General features: G+C 42.9%; 1 protein-coding gene across 7 annotated transcripts in view; it reads left to right on the top strand.

Annotated features, from left to right (window-relative positions):
• LOC148035237 (N-terminal nucleophile aminohydrolases (Ntn hydrolases) superfamily protein) overlaps nt 1-26249 on the top strand; it is a 131659-nt gene that overhangs the window by 11716 nt on the left and 93694 nt on the right. For all 7 annotated transcript variants that reach the window (XR_015691170.1, XR_015691169.1, XM_087680202.1 and 4 more), the window contains exon 4: nt 5279-5363. Coding sequence is in view for 5 of the 7 variants with exons in the window: in XM_087680202.1 (XP_087536328.1) it covers nt 5279-5363 (85 nt within the window). In the remaining 2 variants the exon portion in view is untranslated. The remainder of the gene's footprint in view (nt 1-5278; nt 5364-26249) is intronic.

The raw sequence follows: 26249 nt of genomic DNA, 5'->3' as shown, positions 1-26249 counted from the left end.
AGACTGGCCATCTCTTTGATCTTGGAGGGTCCTGGACATTTGGCACTTTTGGTGATCCATCTCCTTCATCTGAGCCTAGTCTTATGTCAAGTTCGTATAACCCTTTTGAGTTGTATGAGCCAAAATCCTCTTTTGTTTCTCCTTTTGGTATGCAGGATCTAGATAGCTTTCAGTATCTTAACTTTAATAGAGGAGGCTCTCAAAGCAGATTCCCTTCATCAGGTATATCTCTACCATGTGTTTCATTTGAGTAAGTAAACCACACTTCTCAATTGCCTTTCATTCCACCACTATCTTCTCCATATTTTGATCCACTCGCATCTTCATTCCAAAACTTGGGCTTACACTCCACTTCCGCTCAAAGCACACTAGGAGTTAGATCTTCCATCTTTGCTCTTAGCACATTCTCATTCCCTAATCCCCCCATCTTCCTACCGTCCCTTCACTCCAGCTCTTGGTGTATTGTTAGGGTGAATGCCACCCTTTAACACTGTACCTTCCACCTACCCCCACTTTACCATATCCTTACACTTATCTCCTAGTACAACCACTCCTATTGCAATGGCCAAGAATGCTTTCATGGATAAGACTCGTTTTAACGGGTGAAACTTCACCACTTGGTTGAACTTTATGCAACAAGTGCTTGAATCTCAGGGTCTTTGAAACCTCGTCGTTGGTATGTGTCAGACCCTCGATTAGCTCACCCTGATCACATCTGTGAATGGAGACCCCACAATGCCAATGGTTGATATTGAGTTAGTGCAAGGGTTGTTTCTTGAATTCCACTCAGAGGTATAGTATTTTCCCCTCGCATTTGAGCGTTGGAGTCATCTCATTGTCCGCTTTGCGGCAAGAGATTGCACTTGACGTATCAATTTTGATTTTGAGCTTCAAGAGTTGCCATCAAGAAAGGGGATGATTTGAAAGTCACGTGACTGAATATCGACTGTTACTCGTCGAATTTGCCACTACTAACTTCTTGAACTCAAATGACGATTAGGTCATGTTCTTCTTTAACAAGTTTCACGACAAATACTTCCATTTTATCCAACACATTATCTCACTATCTAGATTCACGACCTTCTTTAAGTTTGAGTGCCAGTTCTTGCGTTACACATAGCTACATGATCAAGTCTAGAAGAAGTCCTTCCTAGAGCCTTACTCAGAGGGGTGAGGGTTTGTTACCTCTTCTTCGGGAGGGAAAACCAACAATGTCAAGAACTCACAAGATGCGAATGCAAGCCAAAACAAGGGTGACACCCCTTTCTCTGATGGAACCAAAGAAACATGACCCCTTTGGTATCAAATTCCTAAGAAAAATAGGTTTTGTACACATTGCTAGAGGTCGGGTCATGTGGATGAGGAGTATCATACCAAGGCCTAAGGTCTCCCACCTAGAAAACCATTGTAGACCATTGTGATTGCCTCCACTCCTGCTGGTCAGTCCAGTGGGGTTAGGTTTCCTACTTGTGCTCCATTTGCCCAAGTGGCTACTGGATATGTGGCGGGCGGATAGCCTCAACAACCTATATCCTTCACTACTCATTAAAGGATTAGCTGATTGGTCTGCTAGTGGCTCAACTATTGCACTTTACGCATCCATTACTAGGGCATCCATTGCATCTTCTAGGATCACTTTCTTACCTCGCCGTATGCGATGGTGGCCGCACACTTAGCCTTTCCCTTTTCAGACTTTTGCTCCATACTTACATACTCATTGCATTGCTCTTAGCTTTGCTTTCCTTTATTTTCAATTTTGTTTTTTGGAGCATCTCACTACTTACCCCTCTGCTTGTAGATCTTCATATCTTTTGCTAGGTTTTGTATTTTGGTGTAGAGCTAACACATAGGTTTGCATCATCCCTTCTTAAGCTGGACATTTTGGTTCCATCTACTTGGAGTTTTTCTCTTCTACCAGCATGGAGCTCCCCCTTTCGCAACAGATGGTGAAGCATCTCTCTTGATGCTATCATGGCAGTGACTTCTATCCTTGCTCTTATAGTAGGGATGCTTCATCATCTTCATCCACATGGTTCTCAGTAGCACATGAAGATCAACATCCTTAGGCTCCTTTTTCTTCTTCGGCATCGGCATCCCGATTGAGAGGGGGCTCCTATTCTTCTTGGTATTCTGCAAGCTTCGACACTTGTCGTCGATATCAGCCTTCTCTCCCCTGTTGTATCTTTCCCTATATGTTGCATGATTTCATCATATTTGTAAATACCACTTCAGCAAGTGAACAATTTTTTCCAGGGGGGACACTGTCCAAGTGGCACTGTTGCATGTGCATTTTTCAGCATGTAGTATACTATGCATCCCATTGTGCAAGGCACCATTGGACAAATCATAAGTTGTTTTCACCGGTGGATTACACACCACTATCCTTCTTGACATGATACTTTATCACCTTTTCCTTGTTATCAAAATCCTTGAGTGGATGGGTAAGCTGGTATTGTTTTGTGGTGTGTTGGGTGTACCATTTTTACTTCATTCTTTTGGGTCACTGTTACTTAATCGGCTGCCACCCCTAAATTAACTTTCCAATAAAAAACAACCACTAAAAAAACCAATTAAAAAAAGCTCAATGTAGTTCCATATTCCTTTGTAGGGCTTGGTAAGCCACTGGGCAGTTGACGAGCACCCTTCATCCAATGCCCTGCCCTCTCTGGGGTGACTACTTGGACTCCCTTGGTAAGATAGCCATCGTCTTTGTAGTCTTGGTAGGCCACTAGAACGCCTTGGAGTAAATATTTCCGGCCTTTTCTTTTCGGCTCAATTTTGGGCCTGAGAGGAAATGCTAAGCTAATGCACGCTTTATAGCTGATTAGTATATTTAAACAATCCCATAACATGCTTAAGTAATGAAAAACACAAAATTGGTGTGCAGTTCAAGAGAGTTTCAGTGGTCTCCCAAAACCCTAATTTTTGAGGCACCCTTCAATAACTATAAATAGACAAGTTGCCCACCACTCAACCTCGTTCTTTTGTCCAAGTTTCACTCTCTATAGTGCAGATTTTAGCCATTAGTCACTTACCATTTGGTGTCTAGCCATCATCAACTACAGCCCATCACTATACTAGTCCTAGGCGACTCTTTTTCAACCATCGCCTAAAGGCCTAAAATTAATTTTTAGGATTATTTAATTCTAAAAATTAATTAAATGACTGGATAATGCTGAAAAATGGGTTTAGAAGGATGCCACTTGGCAAAAATGCCTATGCAAACTGAGAAAATATTTTTGGGGCTTGGGTCTTAGCCATTTAGTTAGTTTATAGCCTCGGAGAGAGAGGGAGAGGGAGCTATTGGTCCATTTTCTAATTAGAGAACAACAATTTGCTGTAGAAGACAGCCATCTGGGGACCTCAGCAGGTAGGGGGCGGCAAGGAGACACCTTTTAGGGACCGGCAACAGCATTGCTAATTAGGTGACAACATTTTGGAGGTGCTTGGCAATAGGTGACTGTATTAAATGTAGGCTGGATCAGACAGCGGGTAGATTTTAGGGTTTTCTCGTGAAAGAAGAAAATCAGATTTCTTTTTCATCTTAGCTTTTTTCACCTTCTCCAATAATTTCTCAAAAGATCTTAGCAATTCTTAGCCATTTGGAGTAGATCTCAGCGGTATTTGTACAGTAGGAGGATTTCTGCTATAAACTCTAAATTTTTGCAAAAATTAGGGTTTGACAACCACCTCAGGGCCCGTGCCAACAGGAGAAGGCATCGTACATTGAATTTAGCATCTGAAATTTGTGTAAATGTTAGGAAATTCAGATGCCAGCCCATTCATTGTAAATTGGGGCAGTGTTTGGCCAGCTTGTGGTTTCAATTGTGCAAGTTTTGAGTGAAAAGTCAAGGGGCAAATGGCCCGAATTGCTTCCTGATTGTTATTACAGCAAGGGGCTTTTGGAACAACAAAGGAGATTGTGGAATCTCAGCTTGTATTCATTCCATTAGCAATCAAAGTTAAATAAATACCAAAAGGAGTGTTGATTTTGGGGCCAACAGGATGTCCAATGTTCAAGATTATTAAGGTAAATTGTGCATTTCAATTTATGTTTATTTGCTGGTTGCTATAATTAAGTGCTTAATTATTGAGAAACACAGATCTTTGAGCAAGGTTAGCCATGGAGGTTGGAAGTTACTGACAAGAAGCATGATGACTAATGATTGGACAAGACTCTTATGTAAGTGAATTAGGTTCCAAGATAGATTAGCTTGGACTCATAAATACAATCTTGAGTGGACACGGACAAGACTGAAATTACAAAGTGCAATAGCATTCTCATCAAACGATTGTCAAGTACACTCTTTTATAGTTGTAGGATGGTACCACTTCCCTTCATTGTGCCTATGGGATAAAGGCAACTCTTCCTAGATTGAGCTGTATGTTCCTTGCCTAGTTGTTCCATACAAAGAGGCACATATGGGTGTGATTGCATATTTCTCAACATTAATCAAGGAATTACCACCCTCTCCAAGAAGAAAGGCTGTTTTCAATACCTGTAGATGTTCTTCCGGAGCACCTCATTTTTGTAGCCTGCTGGCAATCCAAAAAGGTATCACACGGAGAGTAATGCTTGAGGATTGTCCAACCTTCGTTTTATATAGTAGATCTTTAAATTCTTGAAGGTATGTATCCAATCTTTTCTTCCCCATATCAAGTTCAAATAAATTTTCAAAAATTTCAATCCGATCATTGGCCATGAATTTTTTTTTTGAAAAATAGATTGAAAATCAGCCCATGTCATTGGCTTGGGGCGTAGGCTGGCCCACCAAGCATACACTTTCCCCTCTAATATGATCCATATTTGCCTGATGCGTTGGGCGTCATTGAGCTGATATAAATGAAAAGAGGTCATCCCCACACTATGGAATACTTGTATATTATGTATGTTGTGCTCTCTCTTTATTCTTTGGTGGACTATTATAGTGAAGAAGAAGAAGAAGAAGAAGAAAGATTTGAGTTTTCAGGTAAGTATTGTATGTGCATTCTTTGTGTGTTATGTGTCTTGCAAGAGCTCAAGCTCTGTGTGTGTGTGTGTGTGTGTGTCTGTGCGGCTAAGCATAATTAATAGAAAGTTTTGGTACAGCAAGGGTTTGCTTTAATGTTCCAAGGTTTTGCTGAGGTATCACTCTTCTCTCATGCCTATAGTTAAATGTTCTATCTGTTGAGTCAGCAGATGTTTGAAGGAAAAAGATACAAACTTTAGATCTGGACGGAGTGTGAAGCTTAAGGAAACATATGCCAGTTTATTGTAGCTCTTTTCTCTTTGTTGCAGGATTGCAGAATCCTATAGAAGTGGCTGCTGCCTTGGCAGAGGAGAGTCTCAAAGGTTCTCTATCTTTTGGTCGGATTCCTCCCATGTAAGAATGATATGTTAAGAAACACATCTTATATGCCATCCACTGCAAATGCATGGCTAGAATGTTTTCTGTGAGTCAATTGGTGTAAAGCTTTAAGGAGGTGTTATTTAATCCTAGACTGCATCTATTGTTGAAGGTACACTTAATTTTTTTTTTTAAAAATAATTATTTATTCAATGTGTCAGCTGTTGTCTCAAGTAGCGGTCAGCACAACCCAAGACTGCGTGACAAGACCTTTACTATATTTAGAGGCAGTAATGTACACCCAGGATTCCTTTACTACTTGATAATATGATTTCTTTTAAGGGAGAGTTTTGTATGTGCAACTTGGATAGCAAAAATTTGGCTATGAATCATTGGAGGAAAGGGGGGGTTTAGGGAACGTTCCTATTAGTTAAAGTAAAAATTGGCAGATGGCTGTACAAAGGGTGAGCAAGAGAGAAGTGAAGAGTGATGCAGCCATGGTAGGCCGCTCTATGGCATAGTCAGGTCAATGCGTTGTAAGAAAAAGAGCCGGTTTCTTCCACATAATATTGCCTGTGACTCATGAGCTTCACGTCTCTCGCCTGCAAAAAGGAGTCTGATGCTGATGAGCATCCTTTTCCAATGTAGAGGCGATGGCCTGGTTTTGCTTTCAAATTTGTTTTGCATTCTTATGCGAAATACTTTGGGGAAATAGAGGTTCTCATTTGTACCAAACGAGTTGTTGAATTGGGCATTGACACATCTGTCTTCTATGCTATTGACAATTATCCAGCATGTGGCTTCTCCAAGACTTGAGGCTATTCAGATGATTTTGTCACTCTTTGTGTGTGATGGTGCATGACACTTCCATATTCAGAATGGGCCTTCAACAAGTTGCAGTTTTCAGTTAGTAACATTGAGACGTTTTTTGGTGTTCTTTTGCTGTGCAGATGGCTTTTTTGCATGCTGGCCAGGCAGCCATGTCTATGCCTGGAAGAGAGAGAATAGAAAGAAAGGAAGTTGTATTAACATCTACAAGAGGCCAAATCAGTGTATGAGACAAATTAGATACATCTGAAACTCGTGGAAAACCATATTTCCCAAGTAAAGTAAAGAAAACACAAGTGAAAAGAACATTTGGATAGGAAAAGCAAGAAGCTGGGAGAAATGAAAACCAACAATACAAGATATGACTTCACACCTGCAATAGCTAGGATTTGTTGTAGTGCAATATGGGATAGTTTATGGAACATTGGCTTGCAAAGGCCCCTTGGATGAACTTGGAGAGGCTAGGGCCCTAGCAGATATATTGCATGACTCTGCAGTGTATGCATTTCCACGTAGCAAAGTTTCCTAGGTAGACCTCCATGGAACGTGACCCCCCACAACAGTGGTGCAATGAAGAATGGAATGAGAGCAGACCTAGACTCTACCACAAGATCTCACTGGGCACTTTGTACACAGCCAAGAAAAGACTCTTTCGAAGCCTTGGAAGAAGCACAACTACCTAGCTAAGCTTGAGAAAGGGATCTACCAAAGATTCTTCATGCAGGACACAAGAGAGCTTGTAATATGGCATGATTATGCTAGAGGACTGTATGATGTACCAGGACAGCCAAGTGCATGTCATTCTAGGACACCCAAGTCAATCGATAGTATCTTCTTTACATGCAAATAGGGAGAGTCCAATGCCATGATGGCCTAGTAATAGAGCATTTCTCATGTGTTCGTGAAACAGTGGCCCTAGTCTCAGTACATGTGTTTAACAAGGCTATTTGGAAAGGCTTTACAGATATATGAGTTCACCATACCATTGTATTTTTTGAAAGAGCAGAGACCCATGATGCATAGCAAGTTTTATCATTGAGTATGAGTTTAGGGTGTTGGCCAAAGAGACACAAGCAACATACTTGCCCAAAATGCCATTTCAGGGGCCTAAAAAGGATTTCTTCTGTCGGGAATGCTTTTGGGACAAGGGTTTACCTGCAGTTTCAGTTGGAGCATTTCATTTCCTTAGTTCGCCTCTTCTTTTTGCCCTTCTTCTTGAGCTCTGCTGCTACCTTGCTCTCCACTCTACAGTCCATCTTCATCCTTTAGCCTTTAGCTCTCAACCTTTATCACTCCCTGCCCACACTCCAGACCAATTGTATTCTCCTTTGCTTGCAACTAGTTTTCTCTGTTTCAGCAAGCTACAGCCATGGTGAAGGACACATGTTGGAGTCACACACACACCACCAACAACTGTGGAGGTAGTCATGGCTTGAAGGGGTGGGAATACAATTATTGTCATATCATATGGATGGGGATTGTGACCCAAGTGAAGGATTGTCTTATCGGATATAAATAATTGCCTTGATGTGCTAAATGATGTTTTTGTGATTCTAGAGCAATGGAGGTGCCAATGTTGTGTGGTTCATGTGAGAAATGAGGGAGAAAATGGGCACAAAGTTCACATTCCACTTTTCCTAGGACAGGCTGTGGTGTCCCAAAAGAGGAGAGTATAGATAGACATTGGTGCTTCAAGTAGTGCCAACAACTCAATGGATACTGGTGTATAAGCAAGTGTAGTGCATCTGTGGAGGGTTCGATTGCTACAAGAACCCCTTTGCTACATCCTCCAAGGGGAAGGCGTAGTGATAGTAGCTCCTAAACAACTACAACACCCATTGGAACAACAAAGGGATCATTGCAAAGCGTAAGTATAACAATAACCTTTCAAAAGCAAGCAAAGGTAGAGGCTACTCGTGAGATCATGAGGTTATTTGTACAATCTGCTATCCCTTTGCTCTAGGCCAAAGCTTGTAACCAAGTACCACCTAGTACCTGTCAAAACACAAATTAATTATAACTTTTGCCTTTGACACGCATTGACATCTTGGGTCCTTGGCTTGTCATTGTGAAGTAACTAACTTGCACATCACATATGTATCTCACATTTGCACATTTGATTAACACTTAATCACGTTCTCATGACAGGCTGTCCCTTGAAATCCTTGCATTCGCTTGATTGCACTGTAATTTGTCAAAAGTATCCATTGCTACTATTGGAAACACATGTTGGTATCATAGTCAAACAACATGCACACCTATTGCTTAACCATGCTCATGCCCTCTGCATGTGTGAACTTCGAGTTTACTAATTATGATTTACACACATGAATCGTAACTACTGTTAGAACCATAAGGGATGCATCCGCATGTCAAAACCCGACACTATTCTGACCACCAAGGTAAAGTAATGCATAAGCTGAGTGTAACCAGTGCCTCATCAGAATGATATGTTACATGATACTCATGTAAAGCGTACATCATTTGAAGACCTTATGTAACTTAACTTATGCAATTGTGCTTCTCTTACATCACTTACAAATGTACATTGCATGTTGTCCATGTACATGTCTTGCAAATGTACATCACATCTAAATCTACATTCCATGTATCCCATGTGAAGATATGCTAGGGTTTGCATTGAGGAAACACAGCATGTACGGCCAAGATTGAAACACAAAGACTTAGACAGAGACAAGAAAAACTCAAATCCTAAATGCAAAACACAAAACACAAGACGCAAAAACTCAAAACTCAAACACAGAGAGAAGAAACTTTGAAGGAATGAATGCTGTAAATGAATGTAAGAGTACACAGAATGCCCAAGGGTAGAGCAATGTAGTGTCAAAGAGTGACACCCACCGCAGATGGATCCTAAGTGTAGTAACCACCAGTCGGAGATGAGAGAGGGTTGGATAATGAAGGGCAGTAGGGTTGTCACCAAAACACAGCAGTTGGAGGCTGAAATCTAGTAAATGCAGCAGTGTATCACCATAGGACGGCTGAAAACTGATCACCTGAGGCAAAGAATTGTCAAGCGACAATAGGAGAGGTGTTTGCTGATGTAGATGGCCCGTTGAAAGCAGGAATGTAGGTATTGTAGCAGTTGCCTGGTGGCAAAGAATTGTCAAGTGACAATAGGAGAGGTGTTTGCTGATGTAGACGGCCTGTTGAAAGCAGGAATGTAGGTACTGTAGCAGTTGCCTGGTGGGAGAGATAGTAGCAGCTTGTTGCCTGTGCACTAGATGCTGAAAACATAGGCTGATCAGGTGCTATGATGATGCAGCAGATGGAGACCTCCAAACAATAGAGCAATTGTTTAAAACCGACCGCGGATAGTGATGGGCTGATGTTGGTGATGCCAAAAGATGATGTACCAGTGAGACAGTAGGGTTGGTGGGGAGGAACATGGAGTGAACTCGGCAAACATGGAGAAGAGAAGAGAAGAGAGAAGAAACTCTGATGAATGGAATGATAAAGTTCCAAATCATGGAGTGAATGTGATACAAGGGAACAAGGGTGCCGTAGCACAAGGAAGATGATGAAGACAGCCACGAACCATGAACCGCAATGTCCTCCTGAAGGGGTGTGAGGGTAGTGGAGAGGCTGGAGAGAAGAGGTGATGGACTGAATGAATCAGCCATGAGGAATGAATGAGAGAGTGGCCTATAAATAGGCACAGTTAGTCTAGGATGGTGCCCCTTTTTGGGGCTGCAAACCCTAAACGCAAAATGCAGAAACACAAAAATGCAAACTGCAGGTGAAGGGTTTCTCAACACCCCCTCTCAGACCCAAAAAGGGGAACAAGAGAAGAGTGAGGTGGAGATGCAATGCTACATGTTGAAGAATGCTTATGCAACAAGTGTCACTTGGACAGTGTCCCTCGTGGGGAATTTGTTCACTTGCCCAAGCGCCCTAGTACAAAGATGATGAAAACATGCAATGCATAGGAGGAATGTTAGACTTTTTGTGGTGCCGAGAACCATAAGGATATGCCCGTACTCGATCTCTGGAGGTGGCTCCATACTGACCAAGTGACGAAGAAGATCCACCCTGTAATCTGAGAATACCACCTGAAAGGAGACCTTTGAAGATAGTCAGGAGATTGAATGAGCTGTAGAACCCGAAACTCAACCTCGGGAGAGAAGCCACTAGCTTTGTAACTCCATGCTGGAAGGAATACGAAAGCCTAGCCACCAAGTCACTGCTGAAGACTCGAGGGCCCCGATCAATGTAGACCCTCTAGATCCTGGGTATCAGTAGAAGAGATGACTGGTTGAAGACAGCCACCCCAAGAAAATAGAGAATGGGTGAAGAACTTCATGTGGAGTAGGTTTCCCCTCTGAGGTGGGAGGTGGAGGGCCCCCTGCCGAAGTCAAAGAAGTAGATGCCCCCTCTGAGGGCAAAGAAATAATATCCCCCTCTGAATCCCCTCTGAACTAGATAGGGAATCCAAAAACTCATGGATCACAGACTCCAAAATGTCTGATGACGAAGGAAGTGCCACCGATCGTACCGAAGAAGGTATCCTAGAGGTGGCCTCTCAAACCTGAGTAGTTGAGGGTGGGGAAGGGTGGGGCTTAGAATGAGCAAGAGGTGGACAACAGTCGTTGTCTCTTAGTGGAGTAGACTGGGTAGCTAAAGAAGAGGAAGGAGTCGAGCAGCCACCGTCTCTTGAAGGAGCAGATTGACGAGGAGACGGTATAAAACAATCACTGTCTCTCGAAGGAGCGGACTGCAGCCGTAGGTTGTGGAAGCCATTGTACCTGAAAATAAGTGGGAGAAGACTGCTGTTGGCATTGTGACGATCTTCGGGAGGTCGTAGCGCCACTCGATCCTCCTTGTGTTCGAAAGGACTTAGTGTGCATTAGATGTGTCTTATTGCCTTGAGCATAGTACTCTAATAGCCGATGCAGAACAATCTCTGTGGCCCACAAAGGACAGGTGGCACAAGGAGTGCTTGGTGGAAGACGCATATACTCTGGGGGGGGTGGGGAGCAAAGGTCGAAGTCGGCAAGAATCGGTGGTGTGTCTGGTGATGCCATAGTAGGAGCACCCAGTAGTTTGGTCATCTGTTGGTAGTTTTCTGAATGGAGAATGATCAACAACAGTCGTTCTACTGTAAACAATTGCAAATTGTGGGTGGAAGGCTGGAAACAGGCGCCAGACTGTAGATGACAGCAAGGGACAGCTGAGATTGCGATGTCCTCCACAAAAGGGGTGTGGGCAGCAACCTTGAAAACACGTGAAACCTGCAAAAACGAGATTTTGATGCAGCAGAAGAAGAGAAGTGGATGCCGAACCCGCCACCGGTCTTTGCCTTCACTGGAGTGGAGGATCTTTGCCATTGTTTGAGCAGAACCGGCACCAGTCTTTGCCTTCACTAGAGTGGAGGATCTTTGCCATTGTTTGAGCAGAACCGACACCCTGTTGGCCCCAAAACTGGCGCCCCTTTCAGTATTTCTTTAATTTCAATTGCTAATGGATAAATTACAAGCCGAGATTTCACGATCTTCTTAGCTGATTCAAAAGCCCCTTACTGTTCCAATAATCAACAAAGCATTCGGGCAAATTGCCCCTTGATTTTCACCCCGGACTTGCTCTAATGGAACCCCAACTGGTCAAATGCTGCCCCAATTTCACAATAGATGGGCTGGCATCTAAAATCCTCACAATTCCACGGATTTCTGGTGCTGATTTCAGTATACAATGCCTTTTGCTAATGACACAGGTCCCAAGGTGGCTGCTAAACCCTAATTATTGTTGTAATTTAGGGTTTACAGTAGTAAACTCTCTGTTGTCCACCAAATTTGACTGTACTCTGCTACCAATGGCTGAGAATTACTGAGAATGCTTGAGCATACACTAGAGGAGATGAGAGAATGCTGTAGAGCGAGAGAAAATCAGCTGAAATGTATCTTTTGATTCGTAGCTCTGATGGCAAATTTGATGGCACCAACAGCTTCAAAAGGGGGGTAAATCAGTAGCTCAGCTGGCGAGCCCTCCTTTTCTACCGCCGCCTCTCTTGAGGCGGAAGAGAAAACCTGCTTCCCCCTGTCTTGTTGCGGCGCGCGATCAGTCGTCGTCGCCTCTTAGAGCCAAATCTGATCACCTCCTCTCTCTCTACCAAGCTTAGAACGGCTGCCATTCAGCTTCCACCATCCTCCAACAGCCTTCTCCCTAGTTGCATGGGAAAGTTTTGCCAAGTGGCAGCCTTCCTAATGCATTTTCAGCCATTAAATTAAATTTTCTGAAAATCAATTTCAGCTGTTTTGACCCTGCCCAAAATTAAACATACCCATCTGTAATGAAATTGGCTAGGCCATTTGCAACTTGGAGTGGTTCCCAACCTCTGTTGACCCTTAGATTAGCATTAATTAATTAATTAATGCTAGTCCCTAGTGTCACCACTAACACTTAATGGCCAAACAATTGTCCTAGGGTCCAACCTGGCACCAACTGACCACCAAAACCCAATTGGCATAACTTAACACAACTTTTGCCTTTAACACCCACTGCATCCTCGGGGTCCTTGGACCGTTCCCATGAAATAACTACCATGTGCATCACATGTGCTAAACAACCTTGCACATTTGATTAATAACTTAATCAAATGTTACTAGCAAGATTAAAGCATCTCAAACTTTCACGTCCCCGTGACATTAGCTACTATGCTCAGTTGATCTTTAAATTGGTCATTAGCTTCAAGAGACCTAGAAGAAACCACCTCTTGTCCAATTCCCTCATTCTCAACTTGTTGCCCATGTGAAGTGCCTTGCCCAAGATTAGGCATTGCATTTTTCCCTTCACCATGTGATTTTCTAGATTGAGAGGCATCATCATTGCTTGATCCCATCTTACTATTTAGAGACATTCCTGTTGTAATACTCCGTTGATTACAATTATAGCACTAGAGCAAAGCTTGTGACCTTCAACCAATTGCCTTGGGCTCAGCAATTCACGGGAGTTAACGGTGTCCGAGCAATGGAACCATGAAACAAACCTTCCTTGCAGGATAGGGTTGCAAATAATCCAATTTAACACTAATTACAGTAAGCATAAAATTCACATAAACTGAAAATGCACATGTTACCACTTAATCTTGGACATTGGACACTCCATTGGCCTGGAATCTGGTGCCCCTTGTGGCATTTCTTGAACTTGTATTGCTAAAGGTTGAAGTAAACTACGATCTAGCTTGATCTCGTTCAATGTTCAATATGTCTTGTTGTCCATAGCAGCCAATAGACCTTCAAACCAATTTGCCCCCTTAGTTTGCTTGGTGATCGGCCCTCAATTTGCTCCTTGGATGACAAATTCTGCCCCAAACTTAATGTTGGTTGGCTGATCTCTTGAAATTTTCTTAAATCCCCATATTTTAGTTATTGAATTTCAAGTACTAGGTCCCCATTTCTAACAGCTAGTAAACGCTAATTTTTGTTGTAAATTAAGGTTTACTAGCCAAAATTCTTCAATTGCATCCTCTCAGGACTGAATTTGGTTGAGATCTCTTGAGGGAAGCTGTGAATTGGCTGAGAGAACGGAGAGGAGGATGGAGAAATACAAATTTTAGAGTTTCATTACAAAAGTTGGCAGAAATTTGATGCTGCCCTATAGTGAATGACTGATTTACTGCAGCTCTCCTTCAACAAGAGCTCGACATGTAGTCACTTGCCCTTGTGGGCCCTAAACTTGCTGTCACCTACCTATAGATAGTCCTTCTGACTAGCTGCGGGCAGCTCTTCGATAGTCTACAATGGCTGGGCTGATCACTAGTGGCTGGAAAATTTTAGCAGCAACTCTCTTTCTTGTTCTCCCAATCTCCGCCATGCTAGAATGAGGCTCCAACAGCCTTTAATAGCATTTCCCTCACTTGCATGGGAAGGTTTTGCCAAGTGGCAGCCTTCTAATTGCATTTTTCAGCAATTTTCAGCCCAATTAAATTATCAAATTCTAAAAATTAATTTAATATTAAGCCTTGCTAAAAAAAGTAACTTTACCAGTCTCAACAATTAGATTGGCTAGGCCGATTTGTGACCCAAGTATCCCTAATTCCTAGTTCCTAATGTCACCACTGATATTAATGGAATGGCTAATAAAATGATCTAGGCCAAAAATTGTAACCAAGTACTATCTAGTACCTATCAAATACAACTTATTACAACTTTTATCTTTGACACCTGTTGACATCTTGGGTCGTTGGCCCGTCATTGTGAAATAACTGACTTGCACATCACATGTGCCTCTCACATTTGCACATTTGAGTAACAATTAATCAAATGCTAAGCAAAGCATCAAAATTTCATGTCCTCGTGACACTAGATATCTTATACATACAATTTTTAGGCATAGAGATGTTTAGATATTAGCCGTATACTAGGATGCATTTTTCTTTCATTTCATGATGAGATGACATTAGACATAGATGTACTTTAGTTTTGTCTCATAGGCCACATTGCCCTTTTGCAGATATTATATATCTTTATTGACACAGTACCGAGAGACAGGCTAATACAAAGATTGCATGCCATGGGAGTATCGAAAGAGCTCAGTTGGAGTATTTTGGCACTGTATGAGAGAGTTGTGGGTAGAGTCCGGACACTTGAGGGTCTTTCGGCACCTATTTACTCCACCATTGGGGTGAAGCAGGGATGCCCCCTCTCTCCGACATTATTTGGCGTGTACATTGATGGGATTGCTGATTATATTTCATAGGAAGGAGATAGAGGAGCTCCACTAGCGGGCACTTGGATACCTCTCCTATTGTATGCAGATGACATTGTATTGATAGTTGACTCTCTAGAGGGTCTATAGAGACACTTGGATGCATTACACTCCTATACTTTGGACAGTGGGCTTTCAGTGAACCTTGGTAAAACAAAGGTGATGGTATTTAATACTATACCATAGTGGGTCGGGAGATCAGCACCTAAATTCACTATACATACTTGGGAGTCTTATTCATAGGACCCACCTTTTCTATGTGAGAGGCAGCAGATACTAGACTGACTCGCGGATACACAACACTAGGTGGTTTGGAGAGGATGTGCTCATAGGTGCAATTCCAAGAACCCCGCACCAAGCTATGGCTCTTCGATACACTGGTCACATCCACACTACTTTATGGAGTACAGATATGGGGGCCCTGTCTTGACCACCGTAGCAGATCAAGGCGCACTTATGACGGATGGAGGTAGATGGAGAAACCCCTAGTGTCCACCATGATATCCAGGATGATCAGATGTAAGGCCTCAGTGCTACATGAGATCATCAGAGCCGAGCTAGCAGCTACACCGATTGTGGTAGAGGCCCTCACTTGATTGGTCGCATACATATATAGCCTATGGGACTTACCTAGACACAGATATGTACGGTTGGCCCTTGAGTCCTCCAGGCAGCTTGCCAGAGAGGGTGATACTTCATGTTGATATGCACAGATGTCGGCCTGGTTTGAACTGCATGGCTTTAGCATGGACAAGTTACCCCTCTTCCAGTACTCCCTTGATGCACCATCTCTTGATCTGAGTAGATTAGAGATTCGCAAGATCATTAGGATGGATCTTACCCAGTTGGATATCAGGCGGACATGGTTGATGCCAGGGCAGGAGCTAGGAACAAAGATCACTTTCTACCGCAAGCATTTCCTTCATACTATAGATTATGGATTTATTGTTCGCCCGAGATACATGGACACCCATCTTTCCCATGGGATCAGATGTACTATTGGCTAGTTGCGCATCTCCTCACATCAGCTAGAGATTGAGACTGGCAGATATAGATCCACCCCACCAGAGGAGTGTATATGTCAGAAATGCCAATTAGAGCCAGAGATAGAGGAGCATTCCGCTGCCCAGCGTATTATGAGGTCCGTGGTCGTTTCCACTGTCTCTTTAGAGAGGATTTGGACCACTATCCAGAGTCATGGATTTTACCGATCAGTGATGCCTTGGCCTCTTTCTTCTTGAGATACGACGGCTTCGTGACATGAGCCTCAGGAGTACAGCTGCTCCAGGACACCGAGGCCCTTCACAGAGGCAGCTCACAGACTTCTTTGCCAAGGAGACTAAGAAGACTTCAATACAGTTACAACCAGTGTCCACACGAGAACCTCTCTCACCGCCATAGTTGTCACAACTTTATAGAAACAGAATTTGTATCCTTTTTCATTAATTTGTCTATATAATGATTTATTAAATTTGTTTCCTTTGCACTAATTAGATATAAAAAAAAGTGCATTGGAGCTGGCCACTGATGAGTGGTCACAGGTTATGGTGGACCCACTCGGTGGGTTAGAGAAAAGATAGTTCACACCTCCACCTATATGGCCGATTGGGCACCTGTGACGAGAACTCATGCATATCAGGGTTAGACTCGCATACAGAAAGGATTGATGCCTTGAAGTGTGGGCTAGATCCGCCAGAACAGACAATTACAATCAACAAGATGGCATGATCATGAAATGCTTGTACAATGTGCATGTGCGGGCTGAAAGCTTGAAATGCACATTTCTTTGCATAGGAAAGTCACATGAAGATTCTGATACCGTTTTTGCGATGTACACGGAAAAAGCTTTTATATGACACCCATATTGGGGGGTCCCTAAAATTTAGGAGGTCCCTAAATTTTAGGAGCCTCGAATTAGCCTAAAAATGCTAGTCCTAAAAAATAGGGATGTCATTCTAAAAATAGTAAATTTTGTACTCTGACTGTGCTTACTAAATTTGGTTGTTTCTATTCTTGACAGTATTCAGCCCAAAAAGGAAGGCCATAGAGAAGAGACAAGTGTCAAGACAATTGTCACACAAGTTTCCAAGTGTCCCACCACTTGTCACATCTCATGACATGTGGTTGGACACTTGTCTTGTGCTACTTCACTTTTCCCTTTTGTACTAGCTCTTTCCTCTCTTATAAATAAGAGCTCGTTTTTCTTCATTCAGCATCATTTTTCTTTGCTGTAAACTCATGTACAACACCCACAGATAGCCAGAAACTGGCCCCATCCATCCCCATCATCATCCCCCACTTCTCCATTATCAAATTCCTCGATATTCCCTCTTCTATCACTGTTGTTTTACAGGACAGCAAGCCTGTAAATTCATTACAGCACCTCATTCTCGAGCTCTTTCTTCCATTTTAGCAACAAGAAGCAAGCCCTATCCATGTACTGTTGATCAACGATGGAGAAAGGTTGATTTCCTCTCTTTCTTCTCTCATACTGTAAAGAAATTAGTTCTTATCATTGTATAATAGATAATGCATGTGTGTTTGTACATCTTTGCATAATCTTGTGAGAGTGAGAATTACTTCTCCTCACTCTCAGGTTGATTGTAACTGAGCTCTTCCCTAAGGGACTTGGGTTGAGCAGAAATACATTCCTTCGGGGAGGGGTTGCCCATCTTCAACCCTTAATCTTGTCTCCATTACTTTTACATTTTCATGGCTGTAATTTTGTGAGTAATTTTCATTTTCAGCTTTAAGTGTTCATTCTCTTTTATATTAAATCTCGAAAACAAGCGAATATCATAATTGTTAAGCATACTACGTTGTTTGGGGCGTTTACAGTGGTATCAGAGCTTTGGCTCAGTCCTCACCCCAACACTGGTAGTGCTTACAATCATAAGTTTGTTTGTTTTCAGCCCTTGCATTGAGTGCTTGAGCATATTTTTCTTAGAGTCTCAATGGATCAGTCGAGTGCTATCCTTCAAGCCATTCAAAGTCTTAGAGAGGAGAATCAGCAAATTCGTGACCAACTTCTCAAACTAGAAAAAGTTGAGAATCCCAAAGAATTCAAGGAAAGAAGCCCATCTGCTTCAAGGAGACAAAGCCATATCAATGAAAGGAGCCGATCAAGAAGTCCAACTACTTCTAAGAGGCTGTCCAATTCTACTTCAAGACAAAGAAAGAGATCGTGTCGAAGCTCATCCTCTTCTTCAAAGTCATCTGGCGTCTACTCTGATGGACCCTCTTTCAGTGACGAAGAGTCATACCCTTCTCGTGGAAGACCTCATCATCGTCAAAGGCGTCGACATTCTTCACCCTCGTCTCCATCTTCATCCCCATCAAGCACTTCATCATCTTCAACCTCAAGATCCGGGCATGGACGAAGGCATAAGAAGAAGAAGAAGACTAAGTCACTATCTCAACTTGAAAAGAAGATCAAGTTCAGTATGTATGATGGTTCCCGAAATCCTGATCTTCTTCTGAAGTTTATTCGTCAATTTCAAATTTTGTATGGTCGTGACAAGTATAAAGATTGTTTTTCGGAAGATCTTCCTTATCAGCTTCCCCCAGAAAGGCCAGAAGACCATCATATTGATATTATTCCGGGCAGTTCTCCTCCTAATATAGCACCATACCGTGTGAGCCGTCCTCAACAAGAAGATCTTAGAAAGAAAGTCGAAGACCTACTCAACCGTGGGCTAATTAGGCCAAGTAGCTCACCATTTTGTTCACCGGTTCTTCTTGTTCAAAAGAAAGATGTCACATTCAGGATGTGCATTGACTATGGAGCCCTCAACAAAATCACTGAGAAGAATCGGTTTCCTATTCCCAGAATTGACGACATTTTGGATCGTCTAGGAGGCTCAAAGGTTTTTAGCCACATTGATCTAAAGAGTGGTTATCATCAAATTAGGGTAATACCACAAGATGTACACAAAACTGCTTTCCGCACTTCATACGGTCTTTATGAATTCTTGGTGGTTCCTTTCGGATTAACCAATGCACCAGCCACCTTTAATCAAATGATGGAGCGCATCTTTAGAGAGCATCGACAATATATCGGTACTTTCTTTGATGATATTCTTGTCTTTAGCAAGAATGAAGAGGAGCATCATCAGCACTTGGAGATTGTTCTACAATTACTTCAACAAAATCAACTCTTGGTAAATGGTAAAAAGAGTGAATTTTTCATGCATAAAATAAATTACCTTGGGCATGTCATCTCTTCTGAAGGGATTCAGATGGATCCTGAAAAGATCAGGATAATCCAAGAATGGCCTCATCTTCACGATGTACATGAGGTGCGATCGTTTCTTGGCTTATGCTCTTATTACCGCCGCTTCATCAAGCATTTTGCACATATGTCTTCTCCACTTCATGACCTTACAAAGAAGAAGACCTCTTTCCAATGGAAGGAAAAAGAGAAGGCAGCCTTCACAAGGCTGAAAACAGCTCTTACTTTTGGACCTGTTCTTATCATTCCGGATTTGATAAAACCATTTGTGGTGGAAGGAGATGCTTGCGGTGATTGTATTGGTGCAGTGCTAAATCAAGAAGGCCATGCCGTAGCCTTTGAAAGCCGCCGTCTAAATGATGTGGAGAAAATGTATGATATTTATGAAAAGGAGCTCTTAGCAGTGATTCATGCTTTGAAGATATGGAAACATTATCTTTTAGGCAATGAATTCCTTATTAAAACTGATCATCAGAGCTTGAAGTATCTCAAGACTCAAAAGCATTTGCAGGAGAAACATGCAAGATGGGAAAATTTCTTGTCTATGTTTCATTTTCAAATTATGTACACTCCAGGGAAACAAAATGTAGTTGCTGATGCACTTTCTAGAGTGCCTCGCATTGCAACTATTACAGTGGCTCATCATGAAGATTTTCAAACGATGAAGAATACTTATGATGAAGATACTGATTTTGCAGCAATTTGGTCAAATTTACAGCAAGGAGGTTCTCATCCAGATTATTCCATCAAAGACGATTATCTTCTCATGAACAATTGCCTTTGTGTCACTCTTCCTGTTCGACAAAAGGTGCTTAAAGAAAGTCATGAACCCCCTTATGCAGGGCAGCCACTCTAAGTGCAATTGAGCGCTACTTTTATTGGCCAACATTACGAAGAGATACACATAACTTCATTGAGGCTTGTCTAGTATGCCAAAAATCCAAGTATGATAGGCAGAAGACTCCAGGATTGTTGCAACCTCTTCCAATGCTCAAAGATCCATGGGAATCTATCACAATAGATTTCATCTCAGGTATTCCAAGAACACCTCAAGGTCATGATATGATTTGGGTCATAATTGATCGATTCAGCAAGCAATCACATTTTATTCCATGTCATAAAACATTGAAATCCTCACAAGCGGCAAGACTTTTCATTCAACATATCTTTAGATTACATGGTATGCCTTCTGAGATAATTTCAGATAGAGACTCCAAATTCACAAGTAACTTTTTTTATTTGAGAATTTGGGAACCACTTTAAAGTTCTCCTCAACTTTTCATCCTCAAACTGACGGCCAAACAGAGGTGATGAATCTTACTCTTTTAGATATGTTGAAAGCTTATGTTAGTGAACATAAGTCACAATGGGAGAAATATCTTCCATTATTGGAGTTTGCTTACAACAATACAGTGCACTCATCCACAGGGAAAGCTCCAAATGAAATAGTACAGGGTAAAGTGATTCCTCCTCCAATTATTCGCACTAAAGATAAGATTTTTGCTGCTGATGAGTTTGCTTCAGATTTAAAAACAGCAATGGATCAAGTTCGAGCCACTATCAAAGTTGCCCAACAGCGACAAAAGAAGCAAGCAGATAAACGAAGAAGACCTTTGGCTCTTGAAAAAGGTCAATATGTCTTGCTAAAGTTTGATAAAAGCAGGCTCAAACAAGGTTCCGGTCAAAATTCATCTTTTCCAAAGCTCTCCAGTAGATACTTTGGACCCTTCAAAGAAATAAATGAAGTTTCTTATCGACTTGAGCTTCCTGCTCATTGGAAAATACACAATGCTTTTTATGTAAGTTTGCTAAAACCTTACATAGGACCAGAACCAAAGGAACCCATTACTGAAGATCCCCCAGAAGTTGAAGAAACAAAGCAACTCTTGGAACCTGAACAGATTTTGTTTCACAAGGATCAAACCACGAGAAGTGGCCTTGTGACACGAAAATTCTTACTAAAATTCAAGAATCTACCCACAACAGATTCACAGTGGGTAGATGAAAAATTCATGAAGGATTACCCAGACATTCTTCAGCCATATCAAGAAGCTTTTCAGCTGAGGACAGCTGAATAAAAGCCAGAGGGCTGTCACAACTCTATTTGTTTCCTTTGCACTAATTAGATATAAAGAAAAGTGTATTGGAGCTCGCCACTGATGAGTGGTCACAGGTTAAGGTGGACCCACGCAGTGGGTTAGAGAAAAGATAGTTCACATCTCCACCTATATGGCCGATTGGGCACTTGTAACCAGAACTCATGCATATCAGGGTTAGACTCGCACACAGAAAGGATTGATGCCTTGAAGTGTGGGCTAGATCCACCAGAACAGACAATTACAATCAACAAGATGGCATGATCATGAAATGCTTGTACAATGTGCATGTGTGGGCTGAAAGCTTGAAATGCACATTTCTTTGCATAGGAAAGTCACATGATGATTCTGATACCGTTTTTGCGATGTACACGGAAAAAGCTTTCATATGACACCCATATTGGGGGGTCCCTAAATTTTAGGAGGTCCCTAAATTTTAGGAGCCTCGAATTAGCCTAAAAATGCTAGTCCTAAAAAATAGGGATGCCATTCTAAAAATAGTAAATTTTGTACTCTGACTGTGCTTACTAAATTTGGTTGTTTCTATTCTTGACAGTATTCAGTCCAAAAAGGAAGGCCATAGAGAAGAAACAAGTGTCAAGACACTTGTTACACAAGTTTCCAAGTGTCCCACCACTTGTCACATCTCATGACATGTGGCTGGACAGTTGTCTTGTGCTACTCCACTTTCCCCTTTTGTACTAGCTCTTCCCTCTCTTATAAATAAGAGCTCGTTTTTCTTCATTCAGCATCATTTTTCTTTGCTGTAAACTCATGTACAATACCCACAGATAGCCAGAAATTGGCCCCATCCATCCCCATCATCATCCCCTACTTCTCCATTATCAAATTCCTCGATATTCCCTCTTCTATCACTGCTGTTTTACAGGACAGCAAGCCTGTAAATTCATTACAACACCTCCTTCTCGAGCTCTTTCTTCCATTTTAGCAACAAGAAGCAAGCCCTATCCATGTACTGCTGATCAACGATGGAGAAAGGCTGCTTTCCCCTCTTTTTTCTCTCATACTGTAAAGAAATTAGTTCTTATCATTGTATAATAGATAATGCATGTGTGTTTGTACATCTTTGCATGATCTTGTGAGAGTGAGAATTACTTCTCCTCACTCTCAGGTTGATTGTAATTGAGCTCTTTCCTAAGGGACTTGGGTTGAGCAGAAATACATTCCTTCGGGGAGGGGTTGCCCATCTTCAACCCTCAATCTTGTCTCCATTACTTTTACATTTTCATGGCTGTAATTTTGTGAGTAATTTTCATTTTCAGCTTTAAGTGTTCATTCTCTTTTATATTAAATCTCGAAAACAAGCGAATATCATAATTGTTAAGCATACTACGTTGTTCGGGGCGTTTATAGTGGTATCAGTCCACACACAGATAAGGAGTACTGATTGATTGAGCCGTTCAACTTAGCCGATCTAGACGTCCTAGGCCTGGACACAGACACTGATGACACCTTCATAGGCGGATACAGGGGATTATTGCTTGGGTAGAGGTAGGCCCTCCATACCCACATGAGATTGTACCATTTGGAGCTCATTGTTACTAGATAGAGCTCTATGTTTTACACATAGCCATGTTAGCGATCAGATCCTGTCCGTACAGTCGGACTGACCAGTCGAACTGCCACGTGGCAGTCCGACCTGTACCTGCTCAGTCGGCTGCTGCATTTAATGCAGCCGACGTGCCTGTTTTTGGCGCCCATTTTTTGGCTATTTATAGCCGATCTTCTGCAGTCTCTCCCATCTCTGATCGCAGGTTTCAGGCTGGAGGCTTGTGCAGATTACATCTCTGTTTGCAGATTTCAGGTTGGCGATCGTGCAGACTGCAGCGGACTTCGAGGTGAACAGCAGGTTGCATCGTCGAGGTGGAGATACGCAGTCCCGTGCACTGCGCCCGTGTACATATCTGCATATCTTTGTATACATCACACTTTATACAGCAGATCTTCATCTTCCACTGTCTCTTTCTCTCTCTTCTCTTTGCGTTCTCTCTCTCTTAGTCTTGGTCGCACGCTTCCGCATCGCTGCACTCTGACATGGTATCAGAGCAGTGTAGAAGGGCTGGCTGAGTGAAGAACCAACCTGAAGAGGAGTTTTCATCACGACACAAGGCTGCGTTTCCAGCGTTTGAGGGCGAGCGGGAGGGCTGCACCTCGGAACAAGGCTGAAGCGAGTGTGGGCACATGGGAAAGGAGTCCAGTTGGTGGATTTGCTGCTGTTTGCTGCTGTTTGAAGAGGAGGAAGGCTGAATTTTCAGCTTTCAAGTGCAGGTTTTGCTTCTTCATCGCCTTCGGCGGGTGAAGAAGGTACGGGACGCGGAAGAAAGAGCCCTAGCAAGCTACGTTTTCACAGTCAGAGGGGGCTACTTTTGCGTTTGTAAAGGCATTACAGGTGAAGATGTCTACAGAGATTGACTTGGAGTTCCAGACGATCATGGACCGGAAGGTGCCTGTCTTACCGGCTCTTCCCGTAGATCAAAAGCTCGATGGCGACAATTACCGCATCTGGCGCGTGATGATGTTGGCCGTCCTCGAGTCCTACGATTTGGCGGAGCTTGTACAGGAGGAGATCGACCGGCCCTCAGTGAGAGATGAGTCCAAACTCTCTTCCGACGCTTGTGCGGAGCTGGCCAAGGCACAGTCTCACTGGGACAAACTGAATGTCCGGATTCGTTCTTTTCTTTTTCTGTCTTGTACTACAGCCGTGTGTCAGAAGTGGAGCAGCGGTGGAAGCATAAACATGTGCTGAAATAAACTGCTGAAACACAAGACAAAAAGAGAAAAGAAAAGAACACGATACAGATGAGAACTCAGATGTATGCACGGGAAATGGAATCCATATATCTGAACACGAGACAGTCGCATACAACAGTGAGTCACTGGTTGCGTGGGCACTGGCACTGGCTCCTCTCTCCACAGAGTCTGCAGATGGTGAAGATGAAGTGACTGACTGAGGAGGAGCCACTGAGTATAAATAGGCTGAAAAAGTGGGGAGCAATAATGCTGGTCGGACAGCATTAAAGCTGGCCGACTGGTGCATAAAATGCCCCAATGGCATAAAATGCCATACTAGAAAAATACCTAAAATACCTAATAAAAATGCCCAGCCCAGATCAAGCTCAGACTCACATATGAGCTGACAAATACTCTGCTAACACCCTCTCTCAGATCATGAGTGATCTGATACAATACAATAGTACAATGAAAAGGGATCAGAAACTATATAACATAGAACCACCAAGTAGAACCATGGATACCCAAGCAGTGGGTGATCAAGCCACCACCAAGGTGCCTCGGAGAGAACCTGATGTCGATGTCGATCGTATCAAACACTTGAAAAATAGAGAAGATCATAGCATGTCTCTGTGTCCATCACCAATGTCTCGCAGTAGCATACAAGACCATCCTGTCAAAAATGCCCTTGAACATAGGTGATCATGGATTCCCTGCCTTTGGCCAGACCGCCAAAGTGTCTCCTCATGTGAGCTCTAGACGAAAGCCTCCCGCTCTCTGTCAAATAACCAGCTCAGCATGAACCTGGATGTCAATCCCAGCTCCAGGATTTGATTCCGCCAGACTGAAGTCGATGCGTCAGGGACGTCCCTCTCTGGAACCTGTGCACCTATATAAAAGTATAGATGAGGCGCGGCTGCCCCATCTGAACACCCGCTCACACTCCCTCTCTGGGACAAGAGAATCGTGAGGGATGACCTCATCACCACCACTAGAAAGCAGCCGAGGAAGGGGCCACCAAGCCCTTCCCGCGATCTGAAGAAGAGGATCCCTTCCGCACCTTGGACTTCACCTTGGTCGGAGGATTGGAGTCGGAGTCTGATGAAGGAGAGGACTCATCGGTAGAGTCAACATCCCGCTTCGTCTTCTGCTCCTTCTTCCTGGAAGCCGCTAACTTCTTGCAGTCCTTCCGCAAATGTCCCTTCTTGCCACAGTGGTAACACTGGGCCTTCAACTTCTTCTTCCCGTCACCCCTCTCTGAAGCTACATAAGCCTCACCTCCATAATGTGCCGGAAGCCGCCCCTGTAATCTCAAGGATGCATCATGGTTGTCCTCATCAAAGTCTTCAGGAAGAGGAAAAGGACGGAGAGGTCGAGCAATAGCTCCACAGACGATGTACCATAGCCGCTTCTGCACAAACCAAGCTTTCATGACAGCACTCCATGTGAGATAATCAGGTCCATGTAACTTATCATCAGTGGAAGTGCACGGAGGAGCCATATGGAGAGGATAAGAAGAGAAGTAGAGAAGAGATGGAATTTAGAGAGGAAACACAGCCAAAACACAAGCACAGATTGCAGAAAATGAGAGTTCACATGCAATATAACCCAAAATCTGATCAATAGAAGACAAAATCTGCTGCAGAAAGTCAAAAAATCAGTCAAAAACTGCCAAAAACAGCAAAAACGGCCTGAAGTAACAGTCACCCAGCCACGAGAGATGCTGAATCAGCAAAACGCAGGCTGTAAACTGGAGAAAAACAGGTAGAAAACTGTCGCCAGCAGCTGCAGATGAAAAACACAGGCAGCAGAGGGTGCGGAGGCAGCAGGCGATGGCAAAACTGCAAAAAACGCAGGCTGAAAACAGCCCCAAAACAGGTCGCCTTGCTGCGACAACAGTCGTCTGATCAGCAGGGGTACAAAACAGTCCTGAAATCAGCAAGAAAACACTGCAGAAACACAAATCCTGAAAACTGATACCATGTCAGAAGTGGAGCAGCGGTGGAAGCATAAACATGTGCTGAAATAAACTGCTGAAACACAAGACAAAAAGAGAAAAGAAAAGAACACGATACAGATGAGAACTCAGATGTATGCACGGGAAATGGAATCCATATATCTGAACACGAGACAGTCGCATACAACAGTGAGTCACTGGTTGCGTGGGCACTGGCACTGGCTCCTCTCTCCACAGAGTCTGCAGATGGTGAAGATGAAGTGACTGACTGAGGAGGAGCCACTGAGTATAAATAGGCTGAAAAAGTGGGGAGCAATAATGCTGGTCGGACAGCA

The sequence above is a fragment of the Lygodium microphyllum genome, chromosome 6, assembly GCF_053477565.2.
Source record: "Lygodium microphyllum isolate KBCC chromosome 6, Lygodium_microphyllum_v1.1.10, whole genome shotgun sequence".
Classification (NCBI taxonomy): Eukaryota; Viridiplantae; Streptophyta; class Polypodiopsida; order Schizaeales; family Lygodiaceae; genus Lygodium; species Lygodium microphyllum.
Note: the sequence above shows the minus strand (reverse complement) of the source record. Positions and strands in the feature narration are given on the sequence as shown.